Source organism: Sander lucioperca, chromosome 7 (assembly GCF_008315115.2).
Source record: "Sander lucioperca isolate FBNREF2018 chromosome 7, SLUC_FBN_1.2, whole genome shotgun sequence".
NCBI lineage: Eukaryota > Metazoa > Chordata > Actinopteri > Perciformes > Percidae > Sander > Sander lucioperca.
This window is the reverse complement of record NC_050179.1, coordinates 38,586,595-38,611,728: the sequence shown is the minus strand read 5'-3', so window position 1 is coordinate 38,611,728 and position 25,134 is coordinate 38,586,595. Positions and strand designations below refer to the sequence as shown.

General features: G+C 40.9%; 1 protein-coding gene across 1 annotated transcript; it reads right to left on the bottom strand.

Annotated features, from left to right (window-relative positions):
• Positions 1-6,797: 6,797 nt before the first annotated feature.
• On the bottom strand, positions 6,798-23,998 carry cfdp1 (craniofacial development protein 1). The gene is made up of 7 exons (XM_031285527.2): positions 23,629-23,998; positions 21,362-21,488; positions 19,446-19,677; positions 18,926-19,035; positions 13,942-14,076; positions 8,756-8,914; positions 6,798-6,943 (listed from the first exon to the last, which is right to left on the bottom strand). The coding sequence occupies exons 1-7, from the start codon at positions 23,696-23,698 to the stop codon at positions 6,853-6,855; spliced, it is 924 nt and encodes a 307-aa protein (XP_031141387.2). The 5' UTR covers positions 23,699-23,998; the 3' UTR covers positions 6,798-6,852.
• Positions 23,999-25,134: the final 1,136 nt, after the last annotated feature.

The window sequence follows — 25,134 nt, the reverse complement described above, 5'->3', positions numbered from 1 at the left end:
CGGGAACACCAACCCCATACCTCGCCGCTCTAAACCAGTTAAATTCCTGGAGACAACCCAAGCTCTCTCCTTTTTAGTAATAAAACAGCTCCGTGGTCTAATTTGTGTCAGTTTAGAGGTCCTTGACTTGAAAATACTTCACATTACAACTACATTACTATACTATAATGACAAGCTGTGGCAAACAATCTAAAAATGTAAATGTTCAACAATATACATATAGGCTAATAAGAAGAGATGAGGTTTAAAACTTAAAGACAATCAATACAGTTTGAAACATTTGTATTCCAGCACAGTAAATATCAAGTGTGAATAGATTTTGATCTAAGCTACAGTTATTATTTGTAACCACAACAACAGGATGTGATGTTATTAATATTATTACAGTGACTGATATAAAAATGCTGAGTTCCTGTGAGGTTGTGCAGCTGTTTGTGTACTCACTATCACAAGTTGTTTCCCCTCATTATAAAAATGTGCTCAGGTTTGATCATTGGAACACAGTGACACTGACAAAAAACTGGTTTTGTTATTCAGTCAGTCGTTTGAACGTTTTTATAATGATTGGTGTGATATAAATAGTGGAGCCCCAGCTGTGTGTGTGTGTGTGTATGTGTGTGCATGGGTGCGTACGTGCCAGCATGTGCATGTGTCTGTGTGCGTGCGAGCATGTGTGTGTGTGTGTGTGTGTGTGTGTGTGTGTGTGTGTGTGCGCATGGGTGCGTACGTGCCAGCATGTGCATGTGTCTGTGTGTGTGTGTGTGTGCGTGCAAGCATGTGTGTGTGTGTGTGTGTGTGTGTGTGTGTGTGTGTGAGCATGTGCGAGTGTGTGTTTGTGTGTGTGTGTGTGTGGGTGCATGCATGTGTGTGTGTGTGCGTGTGTGTGCATGGGTGCATGCGTGTGTATGTATGTGTGTGTGTGTGTGTGTGTGTGTGTGTGTGTGTGTGTGTGTGTGTGCGCACGGGTGCATGCGTGCGTGTGTGTGTGCGTGTGTGTGCAACACAGCTTCCCATCCAGCGTGCTTCTCCTGAGATTAGATCAGGGAGGGCAGAAAAGTTGAAGTTTGTTGCTAGAAAAAAAATGCAGAGACGAAATATGTCAACGGAACATTTACTGAATACTTCCAAAACACTTTTGTAGGCTGTAGCTTTTGTAGGCTGCTTGATTCTACAGCACATCCAGAAATCAGGCGAGTCAAACCAAGTTGTGGCACGCTTTGGCTAAATAACAACATGTGTCCTGTTCTATAGGTATCATATGAAACTAGACGATCTAAAGAATCCATTATAATGCCAGCTTGTGGGGAAGGGGGCTACATAACCCTTCTAAGTTGGGCTAAATTTTAGCGAGGTAAAAACTGGCATGGCCATTTTCTAAGGTGTCCCTTAACCTCTCACCTCCAGATATCGGAATGAAAATGGGTTCTATAGATACCCACAAGTCTCCCCTTTACAGACACACACACTTTATGACAACCCCATGCAGAGTTTCTCGTGCAGTATAAATGTGTTATTTAATTCTAAAATGGTGTGTTTGAATATTCCTGGATACTGGGGTCTTGGAGTTGCAAAAATTGGGTCCGACTGGAAAGCTGAGACTCGTGTAGATTCAATGAGCCCAGTTGTACTCATGTGTGATGATGCTTTGGCCTCGAGGATAATCTCAGCCTCATGAAATGTTACAACCACCAACTAGAGGCCGAGGGCATTCAGAGGATGCATAGCTTTCATAGGTTTATTGACAATAAGGGGGTTTCTGAGCAGTTTCCAGCTTCCTAATCTGATCACCGAAAAATGCAACTCTTGCAGAAATCTGCAAAGGTTTTTGATACCAAATCACAGACATTTTCTATGGTGTTCATTAAGGTCTTGGTGTCTTAGTGTGGTATTTTGGAATTAATCTTTTTTTTTCTTTCATATTTTTGACTAGAACAACTTGACACACGGTGCTGAGCTGTGTCTAAAATAAATCTTCAGGTTCCCAGCCTTCAGCTGATGTACACTTCTGTACTGTCAACCTTTAACCCCCCCCAAACACCCCCTGTCCTCCACCCCTCTAGAGGTTAAAACCATTCTAATGATTTCATTGCACTTCTTCTAAAGTGTGTCTCGACAGCATGTATGGATAGTATATGTTTGCTTGATTGACAGGTGCCACACTGTCAGCTCCAGCAAGGCTTCAGTGCATAGGAGTAATTTACAGGGGTGATGGGGAGTTATTTTCTAACTCTAACTCAAAGCCAGTTAGAAAATGTATACAAAAAAAACTATTAATAAATCATTTCCTTTAAATAACGACATTTGAACCATACCTTGATGCAGAAAAGGCACAAATTGTTGCAGAAAAATTCACCAGAATGAAGGAAATTTTGTGTTTGACACTCAACATTTCAATTGTGCTCAAAAGTGGAGATCTCAACCCCCCCCCCCCATGTGGAACCCAAAGTTACATCCTTGCTCTCAGTGTGTCCGTTTAAAAACCTGCGGGGGATGTCCTAAACAATAAAGTATGTGATGCATGTTTTCTGTGATGCATGTCTTTTACACTTGCCAATGTATGCAGAATAAAATCAATCCCTCATAACTGCTGGTCTTAATGAGACCCAAATGTTCCAATGCACTGCAGCAGCGTGCACACGGAGGAGACTGAGCGAAGAAAACACAGCTCTATAAATAATCACAGCAGCAGCTTCATGTTAAAATGATCAGCCCTCCGGCTGCCATGTAAATAAAATAAGACGTGAGAGGAGAGGCAGAGGTTTGGTGATGCACAGTGCTCATATCCTATTTAGCATCTGATTGATTAGTGTCATCATCATGAGAGATGGTCTCCAACTGCACTGGTTGTCTATGGAAAAACCATTACAGTGAATGGCCTCTGCTGAGACATTTTGATTGGAGTGGAGTTTTAGTGTCCCATGATGATGTAAATGCTCTTTCAGACTCCTCCATCCTGACTAGAATAACACTCCCACAGACACCATGATGTGAGGATAATCTCCTGTCAGCTCTACGCCATAAAAACCCACTATCTGTGTATGTGGTTTAGTAGTCACACACACACACACACACACACACACACACACACACACACACACTAATCAGCATTTAAACTACAATCAAGTTGACTGCAGAGCGATGATTGACCTACAAACAGTTTTTTCATCAAACAAAAATCAATCAACCAGCAAATTTAAAACCATCCGTTTGTTTATTGAATAATATTTACATGAATAAACAGAGAGTCAAACTAACAAGACATCAAATCTCCCCGTTCCTCATCACTCCGCCTGTCTTTGTCCTCGTGTTGGTTCATAGCCCGGACCAATCGGTAGCCGGGAGAAGTGGCGGTCAGCGCCGTCCTCCGCTGATATGACGGAGAAGACGCAGTCTGATTGGTTAATCTTCTACGGATCAGCATGACAGTGCTGTGTACAGTGTCCCCAGGAAGCTTTCACCTGAATGCCTATCTCCAGTGGTCAGCGGGGGTTTCAGTGGTGCTTTAAAACGTATGAGAATGTTCAAATGTAAAAGGCATCAACTGTTATTTTCCAACACCAAAAACATCATAAACAGCTTAAAAAAACAATATTAACACTGAAACAATGAAAAATCTGGCACGAGTCTAACCAAACCTTTAACAAAAAAGGACGTATTGAACCTGGGCTGTCTTTAGGAGGAGCCCCCACTCCCAGCACCTTGTCTCTATCAGTTGATTAAACTATTTTAATGCAATTTCAATCTTTCAAATTATTTTGTGACATGAGTTTTTGTTCTTAGAAAAAAATGATTTAGTAGTGTGCTAGGATGTTTGCAAATGTCTTTTTGGATTCAACTGGGAATTGCCAAAGTCCGAAGTTTTCAAAAGGCACACCTGAGGTCTTTATAGCCCATCAGCATCATGTTAGGTGACTATCAGTTGGGAGTATTTCCAAAACTTGGATGCACATAAAGGCTCCTGACTCGATCAATGCTGCAAACAATGTGACACTGCTGAAACGGTTTTCTTTCTAGGACTGCCCTCGACTAAAGAAATTCTAAATCGACTCGAAAAGTACAATGTAATTGCAGTACATTTACCATCTGTAAAACTGAGTTTCTCTACAAAGAGTCATGCAAAAGCACCACTTGAAATGTGTGTTTACCAGAGATGTGCTCAAATTTCTCGGAAATGAATAATTCAGCATGAATAAGCATAAAAAAAGATTAACAGACTAAAGAAATGTTATGTCGACTGGGACCAAAACCACCGTTTAGTCGACTAATTAACTCAGAGGGGGCAGCCCTTTTTCATCAACATTAGATACCAGAGTACCTCAAATTATTTAGCCAATCAGCTTTTAAATTTCTGGTTCCGTTTGGGATCAATCCAGCGTGTGGTGTGAGGCTCGGTTCTTGTTTAGAGCAACAAAGTGTTCAGAATATGCTAGAAGGCTAGCTCAACAGCGCTGACTGCAGTCTCCTGCATAGCAACGGTTGTTAACGCTAATGAAACAGAGAGAGAAAAGAAATGATTTCTCCAAGTAAAAAAGTTAAATTATTTATAAGCCTTATTATGGTTCAGCTTCTGTGTGGAAGAACAGGGAAGCCTCTACCCGGTGTTAACATATGATCTGTATCTGGATAACATCTGGTCCCAGGTCTGTACGTTTACACCAGGTATTTACAAGTCTGGCTCTGGTCATTCTGCCCTCATCCTAATTGGATGCACACAAGGTAGGTGGAGCTGGCAGCATCTGAGGTCAGGGCAGGCGATCCTCTCGCGGGACTGCTACGACATGTACTTTTTAGTAGCCTTGCTAACAAGGCTAATGTTTGCTTGGCTTCCCCCTCTGTCCTGCACATAGTAGTGGTCCCTCCAGAGTCTCCTGACGTGCTGCTGCTGTATTGATCTACTGGTTTGTCCTTTTCAGAGGAAGATACCGCCTGCAGCCTGTGTGACAGGCGGCTTCTGATAGCAGGAAGAGGCGCAGTTATAGGTGACCTTTCAACATGACAATGTACTGTATAGATGTGAGTTACACCTGGTTGAGAGCGGATACGTTCTGATTGCAAGGTGTATCTCTGATGCATGTAAAGTCCAGTTCAGACCAAAGATTTGCGACAAGACGAGTTGGAACCCGCAGCTACTTGCAATAAGGATTGGGCATCGAGAACCGATTCCTACTTGCAATAGTTTCAAAAATTACGATTCCAGTAGAATCGTTTCTTTATTGGATTCGTTTGGAGGATTTGGTTTCAAATCCGATCATCGCTTCCCAATTTAATATGAGCAAGTTTTGGTTTCCGAAGCGGCCAGGCGCTTGTTGTGTCGCAGCCTTGGAGCACAGTAAGCAGCGCTCTCGTCTGGCTTTATTTTACATTGAAAAAGCTCTGTACAACTGCAACCCACCATCAAAATAAAACTTTCCTCTTATTTGGGAAAATAAGCATGTGACCCGTTTCAACTCCACCCCTCAAAGAATCGGAATCGAGAATCGATAAGGAAGGAAGAATCGGAATTGGAATCAGAATTGTTCAAATCCAAATGATGCCCAACCCTACTTGCAATGCGCCGGTCTGCAGCGTTCTGAAAGCTGCCAGTTTACACCAACGCGACGAGACAAGACGGCGTTTCATCCCTATAACAACAACTCTCTGTACCTCCGTTCTAACGTCCACATTTTGAGCCTTTTTTGTAGCTGGATATCATTTGTAGCGTCTTAAAATATGAATAAGGATAGTGATAGCGAGATACTTGCTGCAGCTGCATTTCTAGTAGAGATGAAACGGAGAAAACAACGTTTTAGTTCTCTGATTCTCAGCTTTGTTCTAACGCTGCTCGCTCTCTTCAGTCACTCTCTAGCCTGCTCCACCATACACGTGCTCAAAAAACTCTGCCACCAGACTTGACTAGTTTACTTGCTGTTTTTTTCTTCTTCATATAGGATAAATTGGTGCAAAATTGTGTATCCGAATATAGGAAATTAAGTCATTGATGCTCAAAACTTCCCTGGGGGAGGACACCCAGACCCCCCACTGTGATATGGACCCCCTCCACCAAAGGGAGATTCTGGCCCATATACAGCACAGTATACCCACTACAATACATTAGACTACACCACTGGGCTGGCTTGAGTTTGAGCCAGGGCCACTTGACTGGGTCTGAATTAGCCTTAAGGTATCCAGATACAGATCACGTCAACGCCAGGTGCAAACAGGGCCTAGAAGTGAACCTTCAAAGGAAAATTGACAGTACTAAAAACATACTTCAATAGCAGTCACTCGGCTCACCGCCCTAACTAACCTCAACCCTAACCAGGTCCTAATCACTGAAGTATAACTCTGGTTTACTTCAACCTGGCTTTCATTTAAGTACATCATCTGGCTGCTTGTGTTGTTTTTGACCCGTCACTGTGGTCCCAGATCTCAGCAGTTGCTGTACCTTGGTGAGTATGATGTTATAAAAACCGGATAGAAACAATGGACAAAACTACAAAAATAAGACAAGTTAGTGTGTACAAACCGGAATTATTCTTTAAACCTGAAACTAAGTCCTGCTCCTAAATCAACCAGTCTGTCAGGAAGTAGGACAGGCAAGAGTGACCTCACTTCCCCAAAAATGCCCTTAGTGTGGAGGTTTGAAACTCTAATTGGTTCTCACAAGGATGGAAGTACAGGAACACTCAACACCCCATCGCACCACAAACTCAGCCTATTAATACCCCATCCTGGAATAGACGGGAGCCTCAGCACTCTGTCATTAGAGAGGGAGAGGGAGAGAGATACAGGAGTCTAAACATCTGTTCCACTCTGTGTGTGTGTGTGTGTGTGTGTGTGTGTGTGTGTGTGTGTGTGTGCCGACAGTCTGTGTCATTGTTTCACGTTGCTCTGTCGCACTGCTTTTTCTAACTCAAACTGGCGGTGGTCGACACGCTCCAAGAAGTTCTTCCGCTCCACATACCTACACACACACACACACACACACACACACACACACACACACACACACACACACACACACACACACAAAGAGAACATTAGACCTACTTTTATCATAACATAACAAACACACACTGAATATACAATTAAGACCTCTTTCCACTTCAGCATAGGAAGCAGTCACAAAACTTTTCCTACAGAGACAGAGTGTGTGTGTGTGTGTGTGTGTGTGTGTGTGTGTGTGTGTGTGTGTGCGTGCATGTGTGTGTGGTTTTGTGACTATAGCATGATTCCTCCTATGGAACACTGTTTTCCAGCTACTCCTTTATAATTAAAGAGACAAACAGAGAAAACAGCTGTCGGTTCTCCCGTCTCCAGCTCGTACACAAGCTGCATATTTTGCTGTTGCACAGGCGAATGCTGCTAACTGGCAGTTAGCAGGCCAGCTAGCCTGCCAGGCTATTGTGGCTGGCCAGCGCTAGCATGTTTGCGGTTAGCCCATCAGCTACAGTAGCCTGCCATCCAGCCCTGTAAGTACTCACTGGATGCACATTTCATTTTTACATGCCAGTTTCTGGTGTGACCAGACCGACACTGTAGCCATTACAATTATTAGATATTACATGCTAGACATTACAATGATTACATCTAAGATGATATGGGATCTTCACATTATCAGCATTCATCGCTCTGACGGCATATAGTCACGCCATTCAAGTACTGAAGAAGATTAGAGACACAGTGAGCTGTGGGATGTAAAACTCTTTTGCTTTTCTCGATGTGAAAGGAGCTGCAGGAAGCCTCTCCAGACCTTTATTTCTTTCAACAGACTGAACTCAAAAACGTTTCAAAACACATCTTTGGCATTTCTGCACTGCAGTTTCTTGTTATTTCTATCATGTTTGATGGATATGATGCCGTTTGATTGATTACTGTCAATTAGCAAAACACATTTCTAAATAATTATTACTACTATAATATATACAGTATATGGCAGGCAGAGTTCAGGGTTGGTCAGTTCTCATCTAATTGAGTTAATCTATTGAGTGGCTGGTACAATTTGAACATTCACTAACCATTTGGCTGGTGGACAAAAAAGTTAATTTTGGACCCATTCCCAACACATTCACTCTTTTTTTTTTAACTGCACGTTTTCCTGTAAAACACTGAGAACACTGATTGTGCGGATTGAATTGACATTTAAATCCAACAACACTAAAGCGTGATTTATACTTAAAAATAAAATCTACGCCATGGCTATGTACGTAGGTCCCTACGCAAGACCCTACGCCAGACCCTACGCCGTAGCCTAACGTGCACCTCTCGAAAAATCTAACTACATGTCTCGACGCACGTCGTGTCTTGGTAGCGTTGCATTTCCTCCGACTCATTTCCTGGTTCTCCTTCTCCATAAACATGAAATCAAGGAGAGGGTTAACTTCTCCTGCTCCAGATTTCCCACCGTGGTCAGAGAGAACAGGGGAGACACTTTGTTTCTCTCACTATGACTCTAGAGTCACTACTCACTCTGAAGATAATCACCATCACTCTCTCACTTCTCCCTCGCTCTACCACACACTCACCACACATGCCGGCTCGATGCACACACCAACGCACAAGTACAAACTTCAGGCCACTTATGTAGGCTATGGCGAAAGCTCTACGTGGAGCCTCCGCAGGACCATAAATCACACTTAAATCTTCAACTGATCTCCAGCTGGGGTTAATGTAGAGTTTTTACCCCAACAATGTGTTTCAGTTGGAAACAGGTGAAATATTTATTATATGTCAGGCAGCAAACTGGCCCTGCCCCAGTAGTCTGACTGTCACTTACCCCTCTCTGCCTCTGTTGTGGATGGCCAGCTCCTCAGTGATGCCCTCCTCTGATTTAAAGGCATCCCAGTCCATCTTAGACTTCTCCAGTGTGCTCATCTTCTGTTTCTTCGCCCCGATGCGACCCAGGATGCCCGACACGCCTGCCGGCCGCTTGGTGCTGCAGACACAAAATGGGAGACCTTAGGTGACACAGTATCATAGCCGAAGCACGCTTCTGCTACACATGGCAGCACAACCTTTGTGGTGAAGGATGTTGCTCCTGTTTCTGTTCTAAGTCTGTACAATCTAAATATCAGATGAACAAAGTAGGAAATGTTCCAAAGCGCACAGGACAAACAGCAGCACATCACTAAGACCAGCTGTGACAAATGTATTCATCAAGTAAGAAAAACGTGGAGTTACACTCTGTCTACGAAAGAGAGTATTTTAGTATCAGCTATTAGAACAAACAACGTAGTCCTGCAGCCTTGTGACTGTATGCAGCAGGCAGAGACAGCAAGTTCAGCTAAAAAGAAAGGAGTTGATGAAAATGTATGAGCTTAAAGCTATAGTGCGTAGTTTCTGTCTCCCCCATGAGGAATTCTAAGTAATGACAACAACACTGTCGGCGTGTCCACATGACACAAGCCTTCCGTGATCGCGCACCGCCCCCACCCCTCCTCCACACAGTTACTAGTAGCCAAGGAGACACGGAGGATTAAAAAAAACATGATGGACTCTTCAGAAGAGGTCATTATCTTTGCTCGATTTTCTGCGCGTGATAGTCGCCAGATGACACAATCTTCTGAACATAGCCATACTGAGAAATCCAGAGAGAGTTGTGTGGAGCTGATAGTCTTAATTAGCTTTGTAGCAACTCATTTGGCAATGGCTTGAATGTAGCTGACGTTCATTTATATCAAAAAGTTACGCACTAAAGCTTTAACTCAAAGCCACTCCACTGAGACTACACTACAGGCCGAATCACAGTGACATCGCGATAACACAAAAATCACTTCCAGGTAGACAACTGGCCGCTGGTTTGAATCGAGGAGATATTTGAAATCGGCAAACTTGTTTCTTTCTGTTGTCATTTTCAGCCCTAACTGTAACGTTTAAAGATATCAGGTTAACACAGAGGTCCCACCTATCTGTGGTCTCTGCTGTCTTATCTTCTGTCCTGTGTAGCTTTGCTAGCGTCTTTGATGAACCAAATCTAGCGTTAGAAACAGCAACATGTCACCGCCGGTCAGTTGGACTGACTGATAGTTTGGTTGGTGTCAGTTTCTTTAGTCTGCTGCCCAACAGGTAAATTATAGAGCCCGACCGATAAAGGATTTTTAAGGCCGATATCGATACAAATATTTGGTGATATTCCGATATATCGGCCAATATATATTTAAAAAAATAATAATCCAGAAACGCGTGACAAAACAAACAGATTTCCCTAACATTAGTTATTTGTAGTTATTTAGTCCTCACTTAAATAATATGATAATACAGTTTAAAAATAAACTTGTTTGTTTTATTGTCACAGTGTTCTGTTGTGACAATAAAACAAACAAGTTTATTTTAGAGAGCATCAAAAATATATTAAAGTTCTGATAAATAAAATGTATAAAAATACAAACTTATATGAAACTTAAAGTCCTTTGAACAAAAACACAATAACAAAAAAAACTCAGTGTTGCCAACAGGGAGGTTGTAGAGCGCCGTCTGGTGGACAAACTATGCAACGCCAACACTCAGAACATGGTTGAAGGGTGTTTCGTCCATTTTTATTTTATTTTTTAAGTATTCATTTATCGGCCATTATAAATGCCGATACCGGTAGTTTGGAAAATGCCTAATATCGGCCGATAATATCGGCCTGCCGAAATATCGGCCCGCTGAAATATCAGTTGGGCTCTAGTAAATTAGCTCTCCAAGCTAACGCTAGTCAAAGTGTTGACATATGAAAGCATCAAACATGCATTTTAGATGAAGGAGATGAGAGTAGATCCAGTTGTTCCTCGTCCTGTTTGCTCAGCAGCGTTAAAGTGTACGTACAGGACGCAGGAGGTTTCTACCAGAAGTTACTGGAAACAAACACTGTGATTGGGTCTATAGTTTTATTAAGAAAGTCTGAAGTCCCAGTGTGTGTTCTTGGTGTTCTCTTATAAGTTGAGGCAGATACTTCAGTTACATATATACTGTATAGAGCAGGCGTTCTCAAACGTTTCACTCAAAGGTGATCTGATTTTTATTCCAGGTCAGAGGTCCAAATGATTGGCAGTAACAAAACAACATTTAATCAACTCACTTTTAACGTTTAAACAACATGCATTCAAGTTGAGTTCTCTGTTTTCCTGCTCAACTTTTGGACCAATATGGGTACCGGTATTTTGTACCGTTTACTTTTTTCCGACGTTTTTTATCAACTTTTTTTAACATTTTTGTTGGGGGTTTCGTTGTCGATTTTTTCCCACGTATATTCAAGATCACTAACAATGAATTGATCAATAGACATTTTTCATAACATGAGGTATGTACTGGGTCCGGATTTACTTGTAGTTCGGTCCGGATGTGGTCCTTGGTCCGGAGTTTGAGAAGCGCTGGTATAAAGCATATTTTTGTTTTGAGACATCCAGAACTAGCTGCATCAGCCACGGCAAATTACTGACATGTGGAAGAGCACTAGTTTAAATTTGTTGTGCACGTGTGACATAACGGGTGACCACAGCAAATCCATATTCTTGAAATGTATGTGCACCTGCGTGGGTAGGGGTGTAACGGTACGCAAAAATCACGGTTCGGTACGTACCTCGGTTTTAAAGTCACGGTTCGGTTCATTTTCGGTACAGTAAGGGAAAGAAATGCAAACATTAAACTGCAGGTTGTTTATTACTATAAACTTTTTTTTAACAATTTGTTTACACTTTTTTAAACACTTTTTAATAAAATATAATAAATAATATATATATAAAATAAAAAAAGAATAAGAAATAAAATACTGCTGCAAAGTTCTCCACTAAATAAAATACTCTCAGTCTCAAACCAATATCACATAATAAAATATAATGAAAAATATAAATAAATAACTATGGATTACAGTGCAGCATTACCAATCCCAGCTTGTCAACAACCGAGTATGGTCGTAGATCAGCTCCTATAAAAACACCAATTAATTTCGTTATTGCGTTGGCCCGATCGGAATTACCAGCAAAGGTCTGTTTAAATGCCAACGGGAGCTGTGTTTGAATTACGGTCGTTTTTTTCCTTGTAGTAGTGATGTTCACACTCGCGTGATGCCTTTTCAAGTGCGTTAACAAGTTTGAAGTGTTGCCAGAAACATACCCGATCATTCCTGGGCAACGTCGGCACACTGCTTTCATCTTATCGACTAGTCTTTGTCCGTTGACATAGTTCACTGGGAAACCGAAGTGTTCCCAAACAGGAGACCTTAATGATATGGGTGGATCTTCAAGCTCCGGCTTGTCCATACTGTCTATGGGCTTGTCTGCATTGGCCATGACGCTAGCTACGAGATGCTGGGCTAAAGCGTGCCGTGTATGTTGTTGTACAGCACGCGGTGTGTGATTATTATTTTTTTCCCCAAACCACTTCAGCGGAAATCCCGCCCTGCAGTCGATTTCATTGGTTTAGGTTACAGTGACGGTGGGTAGGTTTAGAGATCAGTGTTTGGTGTAGGCAATCTGTACAGTGATTGACATATTGACATGACCAATGAAAACTTTAGAATCAGCTGCAGGGCGGGATTTGCGCTGAATGCGGAGACTTCCGCCACTTAATATGTTCGTGTGGAAACACGAAAATTGACCTATGTTCTGCACACAAAAAATTGCATTCGGTGCACATGCGCACCGTACCGAAAGCCCTGTACCGAAACGGTCCGGTACGAATACACGTACCGTTACACCCCTATGCGTGGGTACACAAACCTTCCTCTTATTGGTAGGATTCTTCCTGATTTGGTGGGCCTGCACATACTGGATGGATTTAATGAGATGAGGTTTAAATGTCACAACAATAAGGAACAGGTATGTTTAGCACTTTAGTGCCTTCCATTAAAACATATATACACAGTATATATACAAAAAAATAGATTCAGAAGAGTTAGAATGTTTAGAATGGTCTACTTTTGTTTTTCAGCTTGCCTATGATCACAATTTGCTTCTCGTATCACGGCTGGTCTCTCCCATCACTGCTCTCATTATGGTTTACATTCTGTGGTATACATGAGTTAGTAAGTGCTTTATACAGTATGAAGAGTGTCTAGAAAAAGCTATTAATCATTTTGTGAAAGCATAATGACGTTCCACTGGAGACCACAGTGCGCTGAGCGTTTCATTTACTGCCGCGCGACTGGACACAGACGCTGTTAATTACTGTGAACCATTTAGACACCGGCCATTTCGGTGTTCCACAATTACACACACAGCCATGAAAGGCTCATAGCGATGCATTTAAATTGCAGCGTGTTGATGCTTGGTTCGCTCACGCAGTGAAGCTCAACCAAAGGCCAAAATTCCAAACTGGATTCACAATATCAGTCAAAACTCTTGGTTCTCCATCTCTAACTGGAGAATTCTATAAACTCTGTTCTGTGTGTACAAGGTTAATGAGGTAATGAGGGAGGGGTGCTGATGGCTCTTTCCTGTTACGCGTGCGCACACGCACGCACGCACACACACACACACACACACACACACACACACACACACACACACACACACACACACACACACACACACACACACACACACACACACACACACACAGAGAGAGAGAGAGAGAGAAAGTGAACCTCAGACCTACATTAGACTTACTTTTATCATACCATAACAAAACACTCTTATGTGTGTACAAGGTTAATGAGGGAGTGGTGCTGATGGCTCTTTCCTGTTACGCATGCACGCGCACACACACACACACGGCTGAGATAAATAGGAAATAGCTTGTGGACACACTGTACTTCCTGTCTGTTGGGAGATGATTTCCTGTTTCCTGTCTGGGGTTTTGGAGGGAAGATATGCACATCTCCAAATGACTGCAAATGCCATGGCAACAAAATATATTAAAAGAGCTAGGTAAAGAATACACACGCACGCACGCACGCACCCTGGAGCTGCACACATCATTCAAATCCTAACTTGTACATGTTGGAGTGGGGTGTGAATGTTCTGTGCAGAGGTGTGTGCGTACCTGGGGCCAGGAGGAGGTGGTTGTCGGGGTGATGAGGCCTCCTCCGTCTCGTCTCCACTTCCCTCCTGTTTGGTGTTCTGACTCTTCAGATAACTCTTAGCTTCTCTGGAGTCTGCTGACACCACTTTTTTCACCCTGACAGAGGAGACAGACACACAACGTGCTAAACTCTGTATGGAAACACCGCTACAGCGTACGCTTTCAAACACCTGGTATAGTAGACGGCGCTGATGCTAGCCTTTCATAACACTGGAAACCTCTTGGTAAATGAGAACGGGTCAGAAGGGGACTCGGTCCAGCTATCTCCTCTTTAGACAGTGGCCAGGTCGGGACTGTTTGGTTGTGTTATTACCATTAGTATTATTATTGACATCTGACACCCGTTAGCTAGGGCTGCTCGATATGAGGAAAATATCCAATTGTGATTATTTTGACCGATATTGCAATTGCGATATGACTCACGATATTGGAGGGAATGATCTTTTTTGTATCATTATTCTTATTTTCATTGAAAAATATTTACACTAAAATGAGTATAGTGCGACTTTTGCGAGGATTTAGTCTGTAGGATAGGATTTGTAAGCCGGGACGTCTCTGCAGCATCACAATACTTAGTTCAGAATGGTTTGACACATTTTTTTGCATTTAACAAATATTGCATTAGTCCATTTTGCGATATCGATAAAATTGCGATTAATTGTGCAGCCCTACCATTAACCACTCACACGGCATACGGACACATCAAACATTCAAGACACAGGCTCTCCAGTAAACATACTCAGAATTTACATTGTATCCATATAACGGATATGTCTGCTTTATTTACACCATCATTTCTCTGGTTTCAATGAGTTACGGTGTTGTTTGCTTAATATGTGTGATAACTGCTCACACTTTAGTACTGCACTTTGATCACCAATAAAACAAAGTTAGTTGTACATTGCACTCATTGTTGACAGACTGTACTTATATATTCATTTGCATATTCACTGTACAATGATTTTATACATAGAGTGCACTCGCTCAGTCATTTTAGTGATGTGGTGCAGACACCCAGGGCCAGCAGCTCAGCATTTAGCTTACCCTTATTGTTATTCTTGTTTTTATGTTTTATTCTTATTTAACCTTCATCCTACCTGAACTGCCCCTGTGCTTCCTTCTCACTGCTGTGGCTGCTGAGACACCCGCAGCACTGTTTAGTATCCTATTATGCTCCAAATTACATACATACGCACATAAATCGGAGACAAATTAAATGCAAATGCATATCCCTATTGTTCTCTATCAGTGGAAGCCCACCAGATATTTTCAGATTCTTTGGCTGATTTCCCTCAAGGGTTCATTTAACCTTTATCATCCTCATTATGAGCATTGAGAGGAAATCTGCTTAGGGATGCATAAAACTGTTTGAATAGGCCTGGAAGAAACTGATACAGCATTTTATTATACCAAGTAAACTAGTATATACTGTGTCTATATATATATATATATATATATATATATATATATATATATATAAATAATAGGGGTAGGAATCGATTGGCACCTCACGATTTGATTCTGATTCAGAGCCCAACGATTCGATTCTAAACCGATTATCGATGCAACAATTTTTTTTATGTACATTTCCATGCGTGATTTTTAAAAATATACATATAAATCTGAGTTTGCTAATCACTTCCTAGACAAAGCAGCTAGACAAAGCTTAGATTTGGACATATATTTGTCACACACAAGGTTTAATGAAATGTTTTGTCTCCTGAGGTTTTTGTTTGGTAGTCGTTCCATGCTGAAGCCTTAAACATGCTTGTGAAAGTCCCCTTCTCTCCCAGTGATCTTCCACGTCAGAGGTTCAGTCATGTTTAAAGGTGGAGAATTGGCTTCTTAGAACATGAAACATGAGGTGGTCAGATGTCATGTGATAAAGTAGATGAACAGCCTAGATGTGTTTTGCCTAATTATTTATGTATGTCTTATTAGATCATGTATACAAAATGTCATTTTTTTTTCCTTTTGGCCATTTTTGTGTTTTTTTCTGCACTCTTTCCTAAACGCTAAGTTGTTGTCCATTATCCCATCCTCTTTCAGTCACTCTGTTTTCTGATTTGTACTTGTCTGGAGACAGTTGTTTTTTTAAATCGATTATTAACTTATCAGAATCGATAATCGAATCGTTCTAGAGAGAATCGCGATGCATCTAAGAATCGATTATTTTTCCTACCCCTAATAAATAACAAAATTTACATTCAAATAAGGGCTGCACAATATATTGTTTTTTTTAATCATCATCGCGATATCAACTGGCGCAATAAACACATCGTGAAAGTCTGCGACATATCGCACAAGACTTTTTTTGTGTTAGTTAAAAAATAGAAATATCAGTTGAAAACTGCACTAAATGCACAAAATGTAACTGTCACTTTTTTAGTGGTGCCTGTATTCAAGTCAGTGTTCATTGTGTTCAATAAAAGAATGTTGGAAATGATTTCCTTCCATGTTTTAACCAAATCCAACAAGCAGTTTGTGGCATTTTAGCAGAATACTGAAAGCCGCAGAACTGAGAACACTTTAATATCTCTTTATTTATCGCATGTAATATTGCTATCACAATATTTAACAACGTAAAGCAGATTTTCTCCATATCTTGCAGCCCTAATTCAAATGTTGGTTAATGTGCACTTTTCTCTTTCTCACTATGGGGTTAGATATGGAGGCTATAACAGGAACAACCGCCTCATCCTCTGGGAAACATCAGCGCTGCACAGACTCCACAACCACTTGCATCCATCATGGAGGCACTGAAAGCCTTTCCCTGTTATGTATGCTAACTACATGCAGCCATAATTACACAGAGCACACAGTGAGGGTGAGTCTCATCCCAGGCAGGAGAAAGATATCCGAGTCCCAAGGGCAAAAAACTGAAAAGACGTGAGGGCAACAGCTGGCTCGCCTGGATACTATCTACTATTTGGAACCAATTGCCAACATCATTGAAAAATCAATGTTGAGTCAAAAACTGTCTACAATGCTCCCATCATACATTAGAGCCAGCGGCAGCATTTAGGCTACCACCATCCTCGTTACACTAATCTCATGCTTTCTGTAATTACAGAGGGCACAGCTGCATGCATAACCAATTGGATGAATTATAGCCAGGATCATATCTGCTTTCTGAATAAAGACCACTCAGACATACACTTTTAGGATGGGACATTACTCACTCCACATAACTAGCATCCTCTCAGGCTGTCAGTGGCTGTCTGTGTGATGTACAGTACGCTCATCCTACACAGGAATAATTAGACAGTTTTTATGGGCAACACTGGGCCGTTTGTGTGTGATAAGTCCTCGGGTTCTGTTCGACACATGACATGTAATTCAAATTATTACCGCCCCAGAGTCAGAACTAAACAGGGGGGGAAGCAGCGTTCTGTTTTTATGCTCCACATATCTGGAACAAACTCCCAGAAAACTGCAGGTCCGCCGCAACTCTCAGTTCATTTAAATCAAGGCTGAAGACCTATCTTTTTGATGCTGCCTTTCTTTAAATAATTGTTCATTTCTTATACTGCACTGTAACTTTTATTCTCGTATTTCATCTGTTTTTATATTTTTAACTGTTAATCAAGTTACATTGTTGAAAATTGGAACTGTTTGACAATCTATGGAAGCATATAATGAGAATTAAAAAGTAATCGTTCTGGGAACAGCAAGGATTGCGGGTGGATTATGTGTATATAGCAACAGCTTATACATTGTCCCATACTAGTGTCATCTAATCTCATATTATATGTTTTTATATTTTCTATTGCTTTTAACTGCTCTTTATTGTTTTATGTAAAGCACTTTCAATTGCCCTGTTGCTGAAATGTGCTATTCAAATAAAGCTGCCTTGCCTACGTCGTAGGGTCACTTGTAAAGGTCTGATTTACTAACCTTCATCCTGGACTACACATCCGCCCATTGCATTACTATATACTTTTTACATTCTGCACTCAACCTATTCGGCCTCCTTTTTCTCTGCTAAACATCTGTTTCTGTTTCGGTATTTATTAATTCTTATTAATGTTCAATATGTTGGTTTTTTTATGTATGCACCGAATACCAAGGGAAATTCCACGTAAGTGTGACTTACTATGGCAATAAATGCAGTCTGATTCTGATTTAAACATGCTGCGGAGGCTGATTGTAAATCTGAAAATGTTCATGACAGCCTATGAGCAGACAGAATGAGCAACATGCTGATTAGAGCTGCAAAGATGAATCGATTAATTGCCAACTATTAAATGAATCGCATTTTGATAATCGATTATTGGTTTATTCTCTTCTCTGTGACAGTAAACTGAATATCTTTGAGTTGTGGACAAAACAAGACATTTGAGGATGTCATCATGGACTTTGGGAAACACTGATCCACATTTTTCATCTTTTTCTGACATTTTAGAGACCAAACAACTCATCCATTCATCCAGAAAATAATCCACCATGAAGATAACCGGTCATTCAGCCCTACTGTTGATGATTGTGACTGTGTTTTAGAACCTTAATGTTTGTGTGTGTGTGTGTGTGTGTGTGTGTGTGTGTGTGTGTGTGTGTGTGTGTGTGTGTGTGTGTGTGTGTGTGTGTGTGTGTGTGTGTGTGTGTGTGTGTGTGTGTGGCACCACCTACTGCTCAATGTGAAAATGGTTTATACACTTTGGGATATGATGATTACACTGAATGGATAGAGAAAGATTATACAATGTCAGGAACTCATATTCGCCATAAAACTCTATCTAATGTATCTGCTACATTATATTTCAGGTAGGTTTCACCTTAACTGTGAGCTTGAAAGCTCTGATTTAATTTTTACCAAAGTAAATGATTTAGTACATCTTAGTGGCCCTTGTGTTGCCTTGTCTTCAAAAAAAAAAAAAAAACTCAAAAAAATGATCTTTTTACAGTCAAACTGTCAGCAAATGTGTGTGATGGTCCAGAGGCATACCTAACTTCTTCTCCAGCGAAGTCAAACACTTGTGTGATGGTGACTTTAGCCGGTTCTGATGCTTTTGTTTCTGAACTCAAAGGAGCAACCTTCAATACTGAGGAATCATCCTGAGGATAAAAACAAAAGAATCAGTCTGAGGGAGAGACAAGCATGACAGACACACACAGAAAATACCGTGGTTTTGATATGTAATGCGTCAAATATTGTTTTGTTTGCAGTAGCGTGTCATATTATGATGTTACGATATCCAAAATACAAGACCATATCTAGCCTCATATATCGATGTCGATATTACATCCATATATTGCCCAGCCCTACTTTCACTGTTGTGCTCTATTAAGACAGCACGCCACCCAGTGGACAAATGGGAATATTGAAAAATTGGAATTACTTCACTGCAAATTTCACACTTTGCCAAGTCATCACGTGTTGGATTGAGCCCGTTCTGGGGCCCTAGGGCCGTATGTTTGACACCCCTGTTTAGAACACAGCACCATCTTCCTTTGGAACATATTACCTTTGGTGTGGCGCTGGACTGCGAGGCAGGTGGGGGGTCTTTGGGTCTGGATCCAACGTCAGACAGGAAACTGGCCCAGAGGTCATCGGATTTCTTCTTCTGGCTTTCATCGTCCTCCTGCCGTCCCCCGGGGAGTTTTGGTTGCACCTCGTCCTGAGCCGACTGCGCCTCATCCGCTCCACCGCCGTCCTTCTCTTCCCCGTCTACTTTCAGAACACCTTTCTTCCTCTTTCTAGGGATTGTTTTCAAGAATTTAGGAAAAGGCACTGAACATGCCTGCTGACTAGGGGTGGTAATCACCAGAGTGAGTGTTAAACATATTGCAATATTCTGCAATATATTGCAATGTATTACCTTTTTTCCAACTTCATATTTTTCCCAATTTCAAATGATGTCCCCAAAAGGAAACTTTGTCAACATCTGTTTCATCTAAAAATATACATGTCTCTGTGTGTTCATCTCACTTCAATGTTATTGCTGCAAAATGAGATTGTCAAGCAGACAAACTGACCTACACATACAGTATATGATAACAGATCGATACTTGGCGTCTGTGTATTGATACAGTATTGCCACAGAAAATATTGCGATACTAAGCTGAATTGATTTTTTAGTAAAGCTTTTTTTTGGTTTGTTGAATATGTTTTGCTAATCAGAACAAAATGGGGAGACTGGACCTAACATTTATTGCACAATTTCAGTCATAGTGAGAGGCTTTTCAGTGGTGGAATCAGAATTTGATCCCTCCCATATTATGAAAGTGCCTCATTCATTTATTACTGGGTTAGACTGGTATCTAACCCATATTGGCCATTTAGCAAAATGTGTGCATCAAGTCTAGCCCATTTTGCTAATACAGCACCGGTGCCTTCACGACCGGTATCTACCGGACCGAGTAGCAAAGCGGATTTCGGTGCCTCATTTCGGTGTCACTGAAATGCCTGCTCTGCTCTCTAATGCTCCGAAACAGATGTTAGAGGCAACAGAAGCATCGCTACATGTGATGCTAGTTAACACTACACTTGGCAGTAGGTAACGTTAGCCTACCGTTAGCAAGTAGCTGGATTAAACACGGTTAAAATGCTGACAGCTAAACGGTGTAAAGTGTGACTGAATTTCACTGAGGAGGATTCCAACCGTGGGAAGTAACAGTGTGCAGCTGCCGGAAAACCAACACGGAGTGTGTTCACTTGAAACTGGTAGCCTAAGATACTGATGGTGCATTCAAAGTCATTGTAAAATACCCTTTTCCCATCTGGTGGTTGTTTTTGTCGTTTACAGGCAGTATACTGTCGTTTTGTTTTCTTCATTTTTAAAAACGTTTTTAAAAAGTATTGGTTTAGGCACCGGCACCATTTGAACTATCGCTTTAGCACCTGTATTGGAAAAAATCCAAACAATACCCAACCCTATTGTTTTGTAGCCTTGTTTCAGGAGCCTGCAGATAGCTCCAAAGATATATTATATATAGTGGAGGTGTGAATCTTCACTGGTCTCATGATTCAATTCAATGACGATTATCCTGTCAGCGAGTCAAATTGATATTGCGATGCATCATGATGCTTCACCTCCTCAATATTATTATTATTATATATTACTACACATGGTTTTCATCAACAAATTCAAGCGGTCTGATATATATGAACTCCCCTTTTCATTGTATCTGTTCTTAAAAAAAGACCCTTCCTGAATGTAGCGGAGTCTGAACACAGCAGAGAGCAGACAAAAAGGCAGAAACAAAGAAAGCAGCGACCGGAAAATCAAGTTGCATCATTTGGCAATAATTGATTATGGTCTGTCGATGCATCGATGCGGGTTCCAGGTCGGCATCGTGAACCGATGCAATGATTCATTTCAACAGCCCTAATAAAAGTATAATAATAATAATAATATTTCAATTCAAATGATATTCTCACCTCACACCGATGTCCTTTTTCTTCCTCTTCTTCTTGCTGCCGTTGTCAGGGTGCGGCACATCATCACCCTCGTGGAGAGGCTCTTCCTTTTCACACTCATTGATGTCATCCTCGCTGAGGTTATCATCTGAAGAGAAGGACAACAGGACGCTGTGGCAATGACTATGTTGACATGCACATAATATGCCGGTGTTTGCCCTAATTGCAAAAAAGACGATATTCCGACTAAGCTGTTAACATGGCTAATGAAACCTCTAATATTCCCGTTTACATGTAGCCGTGAGACCTTGCGAACAAAGCCTCTCAATTTCCTTCCTTCAACCACTGTACTGAAAAAGGTTGGTGCGATGTTGATGCTGTGTTTCTCCTTCTTTTCTTTTGGCCATGCATCTCTACCGCACCCTGCAAACTGCCGGCTGCTTGGTTTGTGTACAGTAACCATAGCAATGCACACAGAGCTGACCGTAGAGGCCCAAATATACTTGCTTTTAACTACGCGTTCACGTAAGATGGCTGCCACGCGTATCCTGCGTTCCTTTGAGCCTAGGTTGCACACGTCGTCCGAATTTAACGCTAGGTGTCCGCAAGATGCAATTCAGCACATGAACGTGGGGGCAGTATGTCATCTGACAGGCAGGTCAGCAGCTGTTCTACACTCAGCCCAGGAATATCTTCCGGTGTCGGCCGGGATGATAAGGCTCTGATCTGCCCCCTAGTGGATAAACATTTAATCCTCCGGGTACACGCAAAGTACGCAGGCAAGTATGTAAACAATGCTGTTCACGCCGCCGCTTGTCTATGCATATGCATTTTTAAAAAGCTGGTATATCTGGGACTTAAGCCATAAACAGGCAAGAGGCCGTAAACTGTCAAAAAAAAAATGTCCAAAGAAGGCTTCTAAAACCAGAATAATACCGACATATCACACATGTCTTAATCCCAATGCTAAATTCAGAAAAAGGCCTTATTCGAAATATCCAACGCTGTTTACATGACCTGAATCAAATTCGGAATATTGTCATATTCGGGAATAATTGTGGAATATTGGTGTGCATGTAAACATAGTCACTGTGAATACACAAATAGATCGTTCCCCATCCACTGGGGGTGGTCCCCCATTCAGGGTCCCCTGATTATCCTCATTGAGGTGGGTATTCAGGATTCCTCGTGACTCTGCTGGTATAAGTCATTCAGTGCTTTGAGCACCGCCTCTGTCGGTCAGCAGGGATGAAATAGAACGAAAGTTACGAATGTAACTACAGTTCTATGAATCCCAAATGACCGCCAGAGTGCTCTGTCACTCGGAATCCTCGTGATCCCGGGAGAAGATTCCGTAGGAACAGATCCCCTGATGACACCGGAAGATATAGTCTCTCCCGGGTCGTGACATTGTTGGTATGTATACTCAAACTGCGCATGGGCGAAGGGAATATTCAGTGCTTTAAGGCAGGGATGAAACAGAACCCTGTATTTTATTATATTAGGTTTGCATCATCACATCCCCTTCACCATACCTAGAGAGTGGCATGGGGTACTTTCCATAAAATCATCTCTCATTGCGAATCAAACCAGCTATTAGGAAATAAAACCATGCCAATCTCTAGGTATGGTGAAGGGTATGTGATGATGTGAGGCCAAGGGAACTTTATCAGGATGCATAGTATCCTGGATCCATCAAATAACTGGCCTTTAAAAATAAAAATCTGCCTGCCTCTATGGGAATTTAACATAGGGGTGTACTGACTTATGCCCCCTGTATTTTAAGGAAGAACATTTATTTATTTACGATACATTATTCATTCACAAAGAAAATTGAAAATATTTTTTTAATTAAGGCATTAAGATCAATTTCCAAAAGATAGTTTTTTATTCCTCTTTTTAGTCAACTTTAGCATGGGTGTGTAAACTTATGCAAGCCATTGTATATCAACTTAGCAGCAGAGTTATTGTTTTGTGTTCATCGAGCTGTGTAACGTTAGCGATACATTTGTTCACCAATACATGTTCTTTTGACAGACTTCTACAGTCTCTAGCACAAGCAAGGTGTTACCATAATGAGTATTCTACAATGTAATGTTAGCTAGTTTTTCATGTGTAATGCTTACATAATATTAGTCATATTATGTGACAAATGCTTTAACTAAGCGACAACACTGGCGCAATGAACGTACACCCACGAGAAGTAACGTTAGCCTAACATTACATTCCATGCGAGGTTTCCTTTGTACAGTCGTTACTTTAGCGCTGCTTTTAAACGTCCTCCTCACCTGACGGGACGTAGTCTGCATCTTCATTAGACGAATATCCGTCAGAGTCGTAGTCGGAATAGTTCATCATTGTGGAGGAAAACCTTCAGACCATTAGAGAGGTAAATGAAAAAGGGCTAACGCTACAAGGCGCCGCCGCCTGTGTGTTTCTTACAAACGTTAGCTTAATTACTGCTCTCACAACATTACAGACGTTACCCCAACTGTCTTCAAACGCCTCCTTACTAACAAAAATATAGCTTAAATGTTGCTCTTTTAATTCTGTAATAAATAAAATTTAATCCAGTGTGCGAAATACGGGGTACTACTGCAGCGCTTCATACAGTGAGGACGTCCTGTGGCGGCGACGGCAAGCTCAAAGGCTCAAACTACACTTCGCCTTTTGCGCCAATCTTCTTTGGTGTTGAGGACCATCAAAGTTAAATTGCATTAGCGCCATCTACATGACTGGAGGGTAGGTTAGGGTATTTATAACCTTTTTTATATTATTATAGTCAAGAACATTCACATTACAAAACAAGAATGGGACAATGAATCATCACATATAATGTATGTAATATAAAAACATTTTTTCCTTCTTCAAATAGACAGAATTATAGGAGACATTTGATCAGGCATACTATCAAACAATACGTACACTATGAAACGATATTAAGCAAGGCACATCCTGGGTGATGACTTCTTATACGTTATAACAAAAGGTGAAATCAAAAGTTTTGCAGAAATTTTATGGCTTGCATGCTTTTTACAAATTTCAAAGTATTTTATTCTAAATAGGAAAAGATAATTAACCAACAGATATCAGCATGAAACTTCCCCAGTTGATTACTTGCATTTAGATAAATATCTTTTGGATTACAAGTTTTCACAAATTTTATGTTTAATTGTGGAAAAGAAGCATTATCTTGTTAAATATGTGCTAATTTGCATACATTGGCAGAAGAGAATTTGAACATTGTAAAAAGCCAGGTTCAAAATTCTTCTTTTATTTTGTTGACATATTAGAGTCAATGGTTTTAACACAGGGGATTTTGGATATCTTCTTTTATCACTGCATAAATCAGAATATGGTGTCAACAGCCATAAAAAAATCCATTTTCGCCACGTTTTTAGGTATAAAAAGTTACATAACTTTGGCAATGTATAATATCTGAACAAAGTCCTCTGTAAGAACCTTCAGAATGTAGATAGGAATGAAAGAGGAAAGTTTGGTGTACTGTATGGAAGCGCTGCTGAAGTGAAGATTTCTGTCTCAGAGTCTGAGAATAACTCATTTTAAGAAAACTGCCTTTAAAGATATGGATTATAAAATGCAAGACGTTACAGGTGAATAGGGTAAAACATTTTAAACAACAGATAACACCATTAAACTACCCCAGTTAATTACTTAACATATATTTCTGTATTACATGTTTTCTAAAATTTTAATGTTTAGGCATTATCTAATGCTAACTTTAGGTGAATTTAGAAGAAATTTGCAGGTACAAATAGACACAGTGTAGATGT

Coding starts and splice junctions, on each gene's coding strand:
- cfdp1 (XM_031285527.2), bottom strand. CDS start 23,698: ATGATGAACTATTCCGACTACGACTCTGACGGATATTCGTCTAATGAA. Junction 21,489..23,628: donor TGCAGACTACGTCCCGTCAG/GTGAGGAGGACG, acceptor CCTTCTCTTCAG/ATGATAACCTCAGCGAGGAT. Junction 6,944..8,755: donor CACAACAGAGGCAGAGAGGG/GTAAGTGACAGT, acceptor GTGTGTGTGTAG/GTATGTGGAGCGGAAGAACT.